Below are 13,644 nucleotides of genomic sequence, written 5' to 3'. Positions count from 1 at the left end.
CTTTACTATGTTAAGTGGAGTCTATGAGACCATGCTGTAATTAAGAATGAAGGGCATTGGCCTCTTGAGTGGCGCAGCTGTCTAAAGCACTGCATCAGAGTGCTAGAGGCGTTACTACAGACCCGGGTTCATTCCCGGGCTGTGCCACAACCGGCTGTGGCCTGGGAGTCCCATAGGTCGGTGCACAATTGGCCCAGCGTCGTCCGGGGTGGCTTTACTTGGCTCATTGCACCCTAGTGACTCCTTGTGTTGGGCCGGGTGCCTGCAGGCTGTTGCCAGTTGAACGGTGTTTCGTCTGACACATTGGTACGACTGGCTTCTGGGTTAAACTGGCGGGTGTTAAAATTTTCACTTAAAATGACATACAGTGAGGGAAAAAAGTATTTGATCCCCTGCTGATTTTGTACGTTTGCCCACTGACAAAGAAATGATCAGTCTATAATTTTAATGGTAGGTTTATTTGAACAGTGAGAGACAGAATAACAACAAAAAAATCCAGAAAAACGCATGTCAAAAATGTTCTAAAATGATTTGCATTTTAATGAGGGAAATAACCCTAACCCTAACCCTAACCCAACTGAGCAACACAGGACCTGAGATGATGTTAGTTGGGGGCTAAAAGAGTGGACATGCTGTAGAAGAGGCTCCCTCATCACAGGTTTGGTACTCTAGCAGCACTTCACAAAGCCCTCCCACACCTTAGGATACTTCCACACCTGCACAACTAACAGGGACATATACAGTGCATTCAGAAAGTTTTCAGACCCCTTGACCTTTTCCACATTTTGTTACGTTACAGCCTTATTCTAAAATGGATTAAAAAAAAATAATTCTTCCCCTCATTAATCTAAACATTATACCCCATAATGACAAAGCAAAAACAGGGTTTTTACAAAATGATTCCACAAAAAATAAAAAACAACTGAAATATTACATCTAGATAAGTGTTCCTGACCCTATACTCTATAGCAAATGTTTGATTTGGGCATCTGTTCCTGCAGACTCCACTGCTGTGTATGTGGCCTGGAAGGACGCTGGCATGATACAATGCTGATCAGTACCTGTATGTGGAAGAGCAACACAAACATGAGAATGGCATTCACATCCTCCTGGTGTCAAAGATGAATGAACCACAGTCTACCACGGCAGTTTACCAGATTGGCCATGTTCTCTGGGGAGAACAGAGGGTGAAGGAACTCAGTCGTGAGGTCGATGGCTGACTGTGCTACTGTCCTGGAGGAGGGCTTGGGGACCGAAGGGGGGCTGGCTCTTCTTTATCTTCGTCATCTTCTATAAGAGCAGGCTCTGAAAGTAGGAAAACTGTAGATTAGAGATGGTACGGAACTGCAGGTTGATAACAGGATGTATGGGGTGTGGGAGTCAACTCACCAATCTTGATCTTTATGCCCTCGGTGTAGAGCTCATGGCAGGGCCTGTTCGTGTGGGGCTGGGGTGTTGCGGGTAATTTCATTCGGGGACATCCGCAGGTCCAGGAGGAGAGTACTGATTTGACCCTGAAACTCCAGGCTGCAGGGGTGCTTGAGCACCGCCAACAGGTGCAGCTTCAGATTCTTGCGTACACTGCTCACCTGAGACTTGGCCAGTGTTAGGGGTTGGCTAGGTTGGCTACAAAAACAAGAGAAATATGAATTATTCATATTTGTATTCACTTGAATGGCACACATACACAATCATTGTCTCAATTGTCGTAAGGTTTAAAAATCCTTGTTTAACCTGTCTCCTCCGCTTCATCTACACTGATTGAAGTGGATTTAACCGGTGACATCGATAAGGAATCATATCTTTCACCTGGGTTTACCTGGTCAGTCTGTGTCATGACATTGACATTGAAAAAGTTTTGACATTGAAAAAGCATATGATACAATGTGGCGGGAAGGTCTACTGATTAAATTGAATGGAATGGGTATTAGTGGGAGAATGTACAACTGGATTATAGATTTCTTGTTTGACCGAACCTTCCAGGTCAGGGTGGGATTGGAGATATCAAGAGAATATGAGGTGGAAAATGGAACTCCACAGGTTGGTGCTATTATCATGGGGTTTCAAGTTATCTTTATCTAAATCTTGCTACATGTTGTTAGCTAACAAAAAGATTATGTTCAATTATATGGAGAACAAATGGAAAGGGTAACAGAATTTAAGTATTTGGGGCAATGGTTTGATGAAAAGCTTACATGGAGAGGTCATATTACATGTAAGAAAGTATTAAATCTTATGAGGACAATAGCTGGGGATGATTGGGGCGCAGATAGGCAATCTTTACTTAATATTTATCGTACTTTGATGAGATCGTTCATAGATTATGGGTGCTTTGTATATGGTTCTGCAGATTTTACATCGCTGTTGCGCCTTGATAGGATGCAAGCGAGGGCACTCAGGATGCACAATGGTGCATTTAAAACTACAAAATATGTTCAGACTCAGTTTTGTGTAGTTTAAGATCTGGAAAGTGAGAACGTGACGATTTATGGTTCGAAATAATGATGTTGTTGTTGGGGTTACAAAGAAATTATATTGAAATTCAGTTCCGTTGGATTCCAGATCATACAGGTGTTTATGTAAATTATATAGTAGATATAATAGCGAAAAAAAGCAGTGTAAAATATTATTGTGGATATACAGGTGCAGCTGGGTAGAGGGGAAATTAAAACATTGATTCAGAAAAATGGGTTAGATTGCTGGCAGAGACAATGGGATGAAAGTAGTAAGGGCAGACATTTTCATAGTACAAGGAAATCTGTATGGGAGATAATGTCATATAATGGGAACAGAAGGGAGGAAGTTATGTTGTGTAGGACGAGATTAGGGCATACAGGTTTGAATTCCTCTTTGAAATTGATAGGCAAACATGATACTGGATTGTGTAATGGCTGTATGGTAGAGGAAATGGTTGAACATGAAATGTATGATGTAGAAAGGAAGAGGTTGTTGGACAGGGTCAGAGAGGTTGGATGGGAATGGAGTGATGGGAGTAATGGGAGTAATGAGGTTTGTACAGAATTATTTTATTAGAAATGTTGGGTTAGTTAAGAAAATATGGAGGCATAGATAGGTTGTGACCAGTCTCACACTCCAGTACAGTAGGTGGCGATGTATGCAGCTGTCAGTTGGTTGCGATTCGCCAATAAAAACTGAAAGAAGAAGAAACAGGCGGCGCAAAGATGTTTACAGCTTCGCAGTGGAGGGAGGGCTTCGGTAGCGACAAAATCGTCCATTTTGTTTCAGTTGAGTTGGTCGCTGCATGAATCTTTAGCAAGGACATTATAGGGGTGAGGAAAGAGGTTAGTAATGTAAATAAACATTTCTTGGCTACACTATACTATCTATGGGCTTCCGAGTGGCGCAGCGGTCTCAGTGCTAGAGGCGTCACTACAGACCCGGGTTCGATTCCAGGCTGTATCACAACCGGTCGTGATAGGGCGGCGCGCAATTGGCCGTCATTGTAAATAAGAATTTGTTCTTAACTGACTTGCCTAATTTAAATAAAGGTAAAGTAAAAAATACATGTTTTTTTGTATACAGCTAGTTGTGTTGGTGTGTGGTGACGTCAGACTGGCTCTCCAGTAGAAATCTACCTAGCTAGTTAGCTAACTTTAAGGAAACTGTTGGCCTTTGACCCGTGCGTTGTTTCGCAGCGTATTGTATGTTTTTGCTACGCGAGCGATGTCCATGCATGGTCTTGTAATGCAACGAAATAGCGAGCTAGCTAGCTCAGATGGGGCAATAATATGTGTAACTAACAACAGTAACTAGCTAGTTAGCTAACGTTACCACTACCAGGCGGTTAAGTACATTTCTAAACTGAATTCCTTGCCTGTGCATTAATATCTTATAGATTGGAATTTCTGATCACTGAAAAAGTTGCATGAAAAATGAGTGGAATCAATGTGAAGAAGCTCAAAGTCAACGAGCTGAAGGAGGCGCTTCAGCTGCGAGGCCTGGATACTCGTGGCCTGAAGGCGGATCTTGTCTCAAGGTTGCAGTCAGCACTTGAGGCGGAGGCTGCAGGTGAGGGGGACGGGCCACCGATTGCCGATGTTGGGGAGGAGGGGGATCAGCAACACGATACTGGCGGAGACGCTGGAGATGGTGATGACGGTACAAATATTAGTTGTTCAAAGTGTATGTAGACAGTTGTAAGATTGCACCAACACAGCCACGTCCACTGTTGTTCACAGATTGTTTGCAGATGAAACTGCTGTACTACTCCAAATATGGAAAACAAGCAGCTTGTGATACTGACACTGTTTTCTTTATTAGGTAAAGATGATGGGGAAGAAGAAAAAGATATTGAGAACAATGAAGTACAGTTTGTCTCGCAGGCTGATTCGGCGAATGGTGCTAATGAACAGAGTGAAGAAGACAGCCGGGATGGGGCACAGATGTGTGGTCAAGTCCCTACAATGGGATATGGGATGGTCGATTTCACAGAAGATGTGATGGAGCCACAGATTCCGCAGGCGTATGAGTCGGACAAAAGACAAGAGCCGCAGGTGCTAGAACCGGAGATGCAGGAACCAGAGCCAGTGCAACCAGAGCCAGTGCAACCAGAACCTGTGCAACAAGAACCAGAACCTGTGCAACCAGAACCTGTGCAACCAGAACCTGTGCAACCAGAACCTGTGCAACAAGAGCCAGTGCAACCAGAACCTGTGCAACAAGAACCAGAACCTGTGCAACCAGAACGCCTGTGCAACAAGAACCAGAGCCAGTGCAACCAGAACCTGTGCAACAAGAGCCACTGGAGTCTGCATCAATTGAGCCTGTGGAGATGCCTGAAATTAAGCCAGGTCAGTAAATGCTTGGTATATTCTCTCAATTCACACTGTTGCTCAAGCCTTAATTATTGACAACATTGACCTCATTGGTGCAGAGGACTTGGTGATGAAAGCAGAGTTGAAAAAGGAGCAGGACCAGTTGAAGGAAGAGAAGGAGCCACAGCAGCCAAGGGCTCATCATCCAGAGCCAGCCAATGAATGGGAGGCTGAGCAGGCGACCCAGACCAAAACGGAGGATAACCGATACAACCGTAAGAGGCCATGCGATGAAGGCCGCGGTTATGGATACTATGAACATCGGGAGGAAAAAAGGTACACGTGTGTGTTTAAAATGTTTCTAAGTGGAACAAGTTTGAAATAGGGATGGGGGTTTAAAATAATTTCACTATTCAAATAGTATCATTAATTTTTGTTGGATATCCGGATATTTGAAATGCATGTTTTTTTTAACTCAAGTTTTTTAACCTGTGCGAGGGGAACGGCCGGCGCTCTATTGCTGCATCTGCGGAGGTGCCTGTGAGATTGGAGCGAGCAGATGGAGGCATAGAGAGCTGCTACTCTAGTACAGCCAAGACTACCTAACTTGTAGCAGCCACGATGTTATTTATCATCCCATATAACAGTGCCTGTCTTGACTGGAGTAGCCTAGAGAAGCTAGCTACACTGAAAAGCTAGTTGAGGCCACATTTAGTGATTTTCCCCCCAAACCCATTCGGATAAAACAGCCAACCTGTTGGTTGCTCGTTGTAGCATACTCCTTCTAATTTCGCTAACTTTTAATTCAGTCATTTTATTCTGTTTTGCATTGCAATAGTGAACTCTCACTACACATTGAGCCGCTTTGATTGGCCAACATAAACAACAAGCTACCAATGTGAAGGCTACCAGTATTTTTTTAAATGTTTTATTTGTTTTTATTTTACCTTTATTTAACTAGGCAAGTCAGTTAAGAACAAATTCTTATTTTCAATGACGGCCTAGGAACAGTGGGTTAACTGCCTTGTTCAGGGGCAGAATGACAGATTTGTACCTCGTCAGCTCGGGGATTTGATCTTGCAACCTTTCGGTTACTAGTCCAACGCTCTAACCCTGCCGCCCCAAAACATTTGAAATGTCATGGTATATCCTTGTATGACATGTATCACATTGATATTATAATTTAATTTAGAAAAAGCATTTCCAGTGTTAAAACAAGCCCATAAAATGTTTTGGCACAACAAATTATACTCACACAATATTCCAATACTAACGCCCGCTCGGATATTCCAATATCCGTGCACATCGGTAGTTTGAAAACTACTTCACTAAAGTGTCTTGAAAACATTCTATAGAACTACACCTCTTGCTTATGCTCCACACTCTCGTCACATAGGGGACGTTCTCCCCAGCCTCCAGCAGAGGAAGAGGAAGAAGATTTTGATGACACTCTTGTGGCCATTGATACTTGTGAGTGAAAGTACTATGTTTCGGGATGGTAGTAGGATTTGTTTGAATGGTTTAAATGGTTTATTATTGACTTTTGATGAGGTTTTTTGCTTTTCACAGATAATTGCGATCTGCACTTCAAGGTATCACGTGACCGGTATAGTGGATACCCGCTGACCATTGAAGGTTTTGCATACCTGTGGTCAGGTGCACGAGCTTCCTATGGTGTCAACAAAGGACGTGTCTGCTTTGAAATGAAGGTAGAGTATTTCCTTTTTAAATTAAGTTGCATTTCACTTCGGTGCTTTGCAGATGGAATATATATATATTATTTTTTGCGTCGAGTCTCATTCGATTTTTATGAATAATAATTTGGTGCATGTTTTTGTTGCCCAGATAAACGAGGAGATCTCTGTGAAGCACCTTCCCAGCAGTGAGCCTGATCCTCATGTAGTGCGCATTGGCTGGTCTCTGGACACCTGCAACACACAGCTCGGTCAGTTTAAAAAAAATGCTTCTGTACTTGAGCTGGAACATTCCGGATTATGTCCTTGTTATTATCAATATTTTATGTGATTTGAAACAACACAAACTCCTATTTGTACTGCCATTACAGGTGAAGAACCGTTCTCTTATGGCTATGGAGGAACTGGCAAGAAATCTTCCAAGTGTAAATTCGAGGATTACGGGGAAAAGTTTGGTGAAAACGATGTCCTTGGGTGCTACATTGTAAGTATTTGTGATGTTGCAGAAGATTCACTTAGAGACTAATAGAAGCTGAGTACTCAATAAGCCTAAACGTTTTCCTCTCCATGTCTTGTTCAGGACTTCGATAGCGGTGAGGAAGTGGAGATGGCCTTCTCAAAGAACGGCAAGTGGCTGGATGTGGCCTTCCGTGTGTCACGGGAGGAGTTGGCCGAGCGGCCACTCTTTCCCCACGTTCTTGTGAAGAACTGTGCCATTGAATTCAACTTTGGCCAGAAAGAGGAGCCCTTCTTCCCCCTGCCTGAGGGATACACCTTCATTCAGGACGTCCCTCTGGAGAACAGGATGCGGGGGACTGTTGGGCCTGCCACCAAGGCTGACTGTGAGGTGAGTGCCAGCCATGTTGGATCATCAAGTGGATCATGATTTTTTTTGTATTCATTAGACTAGATTGCTTCTGTCATCAGTAGCTGTGAGATGCCATGACCAATTGCATGTTTGACCCTCTTGTTTTACCCCAGCTATTGATGATGGTTGGCCTGCCTGCGTCTGGGAAAACCACCTGGGCCTTGAAGCACGCGGAGGAGCACCCTGCAAAGAACTACAACATCCTGGGCACCAACGCCATAATGGAGAAGATGAAGGTCAGTTGTTATCTTTGTTTGAACACAGAATCCTTTAGTCTTGGTCTTTTAGTGTCAAGTTCCCCTCTAACGTAATGAAAACCTCCACCCTCAGGTGATGGGGCTGCGGCGTCAGAAGAACTATTCTGGTCGGTGGGATGTCCTGATCCAGCAGGCCACACAGTGTCTGAACAGGCTGATCCAGATCGCTGCCCGCAAGAAGCGTAACTACATCCTGGATCAGGTACTGTCTGATTTCTCACCCCATACTCATCCCATACTATGCTCACCCTCCCTCCTTCCCAACCCTGTTCACTGTTGTTCACTGATGCACATGTCCATTAATGCACTCTGTGATGCGGTCTCTCTAGTGTAGAGGCCTTGATCGACATCTGAACTCCTGGAAGTTATCACCCTGAACATGCTGCTGAAATCATTCTTTCTGTTTTGCTTAAATGAAAGCAGTATTGCAATTGTATGTTTTTACTCAATATTTTGGGGGGATATCCTCTCTATGTCCTGTTTAAAGAGCTATAAGCTGTACAAATAGTCCATGTCTGTAATAAGATGTTGAAAAACAAGTAAACACTGCCGGGTGGTGAGTAAGAAATACACCTTCTGTTGTTCGTTAACTGTAAGATTAGCTCAAGTTTAAACTCACATCACCTTTGATGTATGATAGCTGATTTATACATACAGACAGCATATGGAACTTGTTTAATGTTGTATGTTAAATAAATAAAACCTTAAGGTAAGTGAACTAACATGTTTGAATTTTCAGGGCGTTTGCTCAAGTTACTCAAGGTAGGTAAGGTCCTGGACATTCTAATGGGTGCCACAGAGTAAGTGAGTATTGACAGGTAGGTATTGTCTGTTGTTATTGTCATGAGACAGTTGGGCTATTGACAAACAGGTAAGTTCTGGTAAGTAAATGGGGACCCTGTTATTGTAGCTGAAATATTACGCAACTTTAAAAAACGATTCATTATTTGTTGATTCTTTTTAAAGAGGTCATTATCAGAGCAGTGGCATAGCAAATACCTGCCACAGAGAATAGTTCCAAAAACAGTTCATTGATTGTCCTTAAGAGTTTACCTGGAAACAATTCAATTGATTTTACAGATTTAGTTTTTCAACTGTTAATTATATGGAAGTGAATGTGAGCTGTGTGGCAGAAGGGATTAATGGGCACATGAATCTATTTGCTCAACCTTGTAAGGGTGCGTTGTAAACATGGCAAAAATAGATTAAAAGATGCAGCATATTTTTGTAACAGAATAAAATAAAAAAACGCAACTGTTATTTTGTAATGTAGACTCTGGCCTTAAGTAGCTAACTTTTCATTGAAAACATTAACCAGTTGAGAACTTGCAAGAATTGACCCAATAGATGGCTAACATGGGTCCCCAAAGTTCTTTCTCCCAGGAAATGGATTCCAGACACAAAGGTAAGTTGTTGGGTTGTGAGATAGAACCATATGTAGTTCCAGAACAGTATGGGGGAGGGGGGAAAACTCACTTTCATCGTTGCAGGAATCCAATTTCCCTCCTATGGAACGCAAAGCCATAACAAAAGCAGAGACAAGTGAACAATAATAAACAGCTTCTACTTCTTTCTTGTCAACTTTGCTAGACAAATGTATATGGATCAGCCCAGAGACGAAAAATGCGTCCTTTTGAAGGTTTTCAACGCAAGGCTATTGTAATTTGTCCCACGGACGAGGATTTAAAAGAGCGAACGTTAAAGCGATCTGATGAGGAAGGGAAGGATGTTCCCGATCATGCTGTATTTGAAATGAAAGGTAGGAATTCCATGGATAACAAAAATTAAAAACCACACAAAGACAATGCATTTCCTATGTTTTTTTTTGTTGTTTTATCGAAACTTGGAAGATCCCACCCGTCCCCCGCCCCCCTTCAAAGAGCTATTCCCACTATTTCCCCCTTTATCATCTATCATTCTCTTATTTTCAACCATTTCTTTCATCTTTCTCATTCATCTATTTTGCACTGCAAACTCGGGGTGCAGGGTGACATCCATTTCAAGTGTTGGTTTGGATACTGACCCTTGAAGGATGAGATTTTAATAGATTATTAATTGAAAATTTAAAAAAACATTGGCAGTGCAATTTCCAGTACCAGGGGAGTGGGGGAAAAAAATCGACATTTATTACTTAAGGACTAACTGAGGACATACGCCCACAGGCTATGCTTCCGTAAGCTATGCTTCTGGTTTACAACTGAAAACGCTACGTATTCATCACTCTCCTTAGTTTAGTTATTTTTCTATGGTCTCCTGAGTGGCTCAGCGGTCTAAGGCACTACAGACCCTGGTTCGATTCCAGGCTGTATCATTACCGGCCATGATTGGGAGTCCCATAGGGCGGCGCACAATTGGCCCAGTGTCGTCCAGGTTAGGGTTTGGCCGGGGTAGGCTGTCATTGTAAATAAGAATTTGTTCTTAACTCACTTGCCTAGTTAAATACAATTCCTCCCTAAACTGGAGCAAATTCTCCCCTGTCCCTTGAGGTAATGTTTTGCTACAATTCTGGTATAACTCTCCCCCACTTCCCTCTTTTCCCTTCCTACCCCTTCCTAGTATTGTCTATCAGATAGTAATAATGATTTTCTTTCTTTCGACGGCGCCGCTATACTCGTCCTGACAACGCCTACCCCTCTGCTTCCTGTAGCCAACTTTGTGCTCCCAGAAGCTGGTGAGTTTCTTGACAACGTGACCTTCATCGAGCTGCAACGAGAACAGGCTGACACACTGGTAAAGCAATACAATGAGGAGGGCCGCAAGGCCGGCCCACCCCCAGACAAACGCTTCGACAACCGCCAAGGAGGATTCCGTGGTCGCGGTGCACCTTACCAGCGCTATGACAACCGTGGTGGCCCCCAAGGAGGAAGGGGAGGCTATCAGAGTCAAGGTGGCAACTTCAGAGGAGGTGAGGTGGAAGGTTTCTGCGGAATTTATTTTTAAATAATTTTTTTGCGTGTTAGTGAGCCTTCTTAACTGCTTTTGCTTTACACTTTACAGGGTATAACCATGGAGGCTACCAGCAGAACCGCTGGGGGAGCAACCGTGATGGTGCTGCAGGAGGACAACATGGCTACAACCGCAACCAGCAATCTGGAGTGAGCTACAATCAGCACCACCAAGGACAATATAACAAGGGAGCCACTGGGAGTTACAGCCAAGGACAGGTAAACTGTGTTAAATGGCATCTCCCTACATGTGGTTCTCCCTCTGGAATTTGTTCCTCTGTCAACCCTTCACCAGACCTTCAAACTTTCTGACATCGTATGTTTTCATTTGTAGCCACAGACATACAACCAGGGTTACAATCAGGGCAACTACAACCAGGGTTACAACTACGGCAGCTACAGCCAGTACCCAGGTTACAGCCAGAGCTACAGCCAAACTCCTGCCGCCTCCGCTGCTCCTGTTGCCACTGGACAGACCTACAACCAGCAGCAACAGACCTACAACCAGCAGTATCAACAGGTGAGTCGGGCCAACCTAGTTTCTTAGGTTGTCCCATATATCATGTTCACCTGTCTAAAACTGTGTTGATAATGTCTTGCTCGCTCTGATCCAGTATGCACAGCAGTGGCAGCAGTATTACCAGAACCAGAGCCAATGGAATCAGTACTACAGCCAATATGGAAACTACAGCCAGGGTTCTCAGGGCCCCCAGGGAACACAGTAGGCCTAAAGTAGTGTGCTGATGAGACGGATCTCATTCCCTCAGCAGCATTCCATTGCTTATCCTGCCTGCAGGCTAGACCTCTACCTTTTAATTGTCATACATCTTCTTAATGATTAGCCTTCGCTTTCTTATAGCTTACATTTTCAAAAAAAATGTAAGGGTTCAGTTTTTCTTCCCTGCCTTTTTAGATCCAGGATCTTTGTTCTTGCCACGCCACGACGTTAGCATTATTTTTGCAGTAGGTCCAGCAACAATTTAGTAACACGCAGCTTATTTTTCTTGCCTGTTCTAGACGTTGGCTATTTGAAATGAGCAACAGAGGTGTAGTTTAACATGCAGATGTAGGACAGTTCAGTGTTGCGCAGTGAATGTTTATTAGAGCTCATAAAAGGTAGCTGGGATTTGCATGTGTACATTTCAATGTGTTTTTAAGAGATGGAATATTTTTGGACAACATTGTTTTTGTTTTCATATTTTGCCATTGACACGACATTTTTTAGTTTTAGATCAAAGAACCATACGTTTTAAAGAATTTGGTGTTGAGTCTGGACTTATTATTCTCATTTTGATTTAACCATTAATATTTTGCCCATATTTATTGAAATTGAAGACAGGCATTTTGATGACTGTTTTTCCTATAACGTGTATAAAAAGACAGTGATTGTAAAAACCCACATTTACCAGCATTTTTCACACCATTTAAAATATTCTGTAACATGTCCCTAAAGTCGTTTTTGAATCTTGTGATCAATAACTAGTTTGTGTGCTTGTAAAACGGTATACCATGTATGTAAAACAGTATCTGCATATGGTTCTGTGTTCAAACAAAATGTAATCTTTTTGTATTTGAGAATATAATCTGAAGATTTTTACTTCAAAATGTAATTTTATTTGGTTGTCTCTAGTTTTTTTATTGATTTCTGTCTTGTTTCCTTGAGTACAGCTCACAAAAGTCCAGATTTTAATTATGGATCATTACAAGAACCACACAGCTATAACATTGGACACCTAAAAGTTAGTGTTTTTAAAGGCACATGGTAAAGAAGTAATTAGGTGGCTTGGGGTTAAACACCTCCCTGGGTTTAACTTCCTATAATTCTCACAGAAACCACATTTTTCCCCTACACTTTCATTGGCTGCCACTACTCTTGCTCATCTAAAAATTGAATTTGTCTCATCTCAAAACAATTTTGAATACATTGATATAATATTCCCCCCACCCCCATCATAATGAGGATATTAATAGTGAGATGTGTAGTGTCATTTTTTACTTTGATATTTGATTTATTTAATTAAAATACCTTGACTTTAGCTTTTAAATGTCAAAGTAACACATAAAATAGATTTACACACTAACCTTCAGGGGTCAGTTTGCCCTATTGAGGGGGTGTTTTGCCCCGATCAAAAAAAAACGTATTTCTGCCCACTTCTCGTTAAAATGTGTTTGCCTCAGGATAGACAGTACTGTCTATGTACATATCTAAATCTTACCAAATGTTGCTTTTTGGTTCTCACAAAATACATTAAGGGGTCGTTTTCCCCCAACACAGTATAACACTGCAGGCAACAACTAATATGATTACAAATGCCCCAATGCACATGAGTTAATTGCAATTTAGGTCAAATTAAGAACTACACAGAAGTGGATATTTCATGTATATGTCATGTGTGGTGATTTGATACAATTTGACATTCGCATCGGTGCATCATCTTGACTCAATTATCGACACATGGAAACAGGAAGTTAGAGTTTCTGTGTTTTTGTAAACAAAACATTTGCGAAAGCCTGAATACGAACATTACTCACAGTAAGTGCAAGAGCTAGTTTCAGGGTTTTGTGAATATAATGGAGAGAGAAAGGAACAAGATGCTATTTGGGCGAGTATATTGAAAACTGATATGTTGACTTGTTATCTGAAGACTAGCTAGCAGAAGCAATATTGCTTGATTTGATTTATTTTTATTATGGTGTCATGCATCTTCTCAGGGATCCCCAGCTCACAGCTTATAAAACACTATTTGCTGTGGCAAAATAAAATGATATATATATATATATATATATATATACACAGTGCCTTCAGAAAGTACTCATAACGTTACCCCTTGACTTATTCCACATTTTGTGTTACAGCCTGAATTCAAAATGGATTCAATTGTTGTTCTCACCCATCAACACAGAATACTCCATAATGAAAGTGAAAACATGTTTTTAGAAATGAACAAATGTATTAAATTAAATACAGATATCTAATTTACATAAGTATTCACACCCCTGAGTCAACACATGTTAGAATCACCTTTGGCAGTGACTACCGCTGTGAGTCTTTCTGGGTAAGTCTCTGCAGACATGGATTGTATAATATTTACACATTTTTAAATT

At 41.9% G+C, this 13,644-nt stretch overlaps 1 protein-coding gene across 7 annotated transcripts; it reads left to right on the top strand.

Moving 5' to 3' along the window:
* The first annotated feature begins 3,145 nt into the window (after nucleotides 1–3,145).
* Nucleotides 3,146–12,154, top strand: LOC106603088 (heterogeneous nuclear ribonucleoprotein U-like protein 1). Of its 7 annotated transcripts, none has more exons than XM_082974472.1 (17): nucleotides 3,146–3,302; nucleotides 3,857–4,029; nucleotides 4,282–4,671; nucleotides 4,710–4,811; nucleotides 4,895–5,111; nucleotides 6,172–6,245; nucleotides 6,345–6,484; nucleotides 6,621–6,720; nucleotides 6,841–6,953; nucleotides 7,050–7,316; nucleotides 7,451–7,573; nucleotides 7,668–7,796; nucleotides 9,185–9,353; nucleotides 10,242–10,499; nucleotides 10,592–10,758; nucleotides 10,874–11,059; nucleotides 11,154–12,154. In XM_082974472.1, exons 2-17 carry the CDS (start codon nucleotides 3,894–3,896, stop codon nucleotides 11,262–11,264), a joined length of 2,682 nt encoding a protein of 893 aa, XP_082830598.1. In that variant the 5' UTR covers nucleotides 3,146–3,302; nucleotides 3,857–3,893; the 3' UTR covers nucleotides 11,265–12,154. The 7 variants fall into 7 exon arrangements, with proteins under 7 accessions (XP_082830598.1, XP_082830597.1, XP_082830594.1 ...); XM_082974471.1 differs by having other exon boundaries at nucleotides 3,857–4,119; nucleotides 4,282–4,641; nucleotides 4,725–4,811; XM_082974468.1 differs by having other exon boundaries at nucleotides 3,857–4,119.
* Nucleotides 12,155–13,644: the final 1,490 nt, after the last annotated feature.

Source organism: Salmo salar, chromosome 04 (genome assembly GCF_965601325.2).
Source record: "Salmo salar chromosome 04, fSalSal1, whole genome shotgun sequence".
NCBI classification, from domain to species: Eukaryota; Metazoa; Chordata; class Actinopteri; order Salmoniformes; family Salmonidae; genus Salmo; species Salmo salar.
Note: the sequence above shows the minus strand (reverse complement) of the source record. Positions and strands in the feature narration are given on the sequence as shown.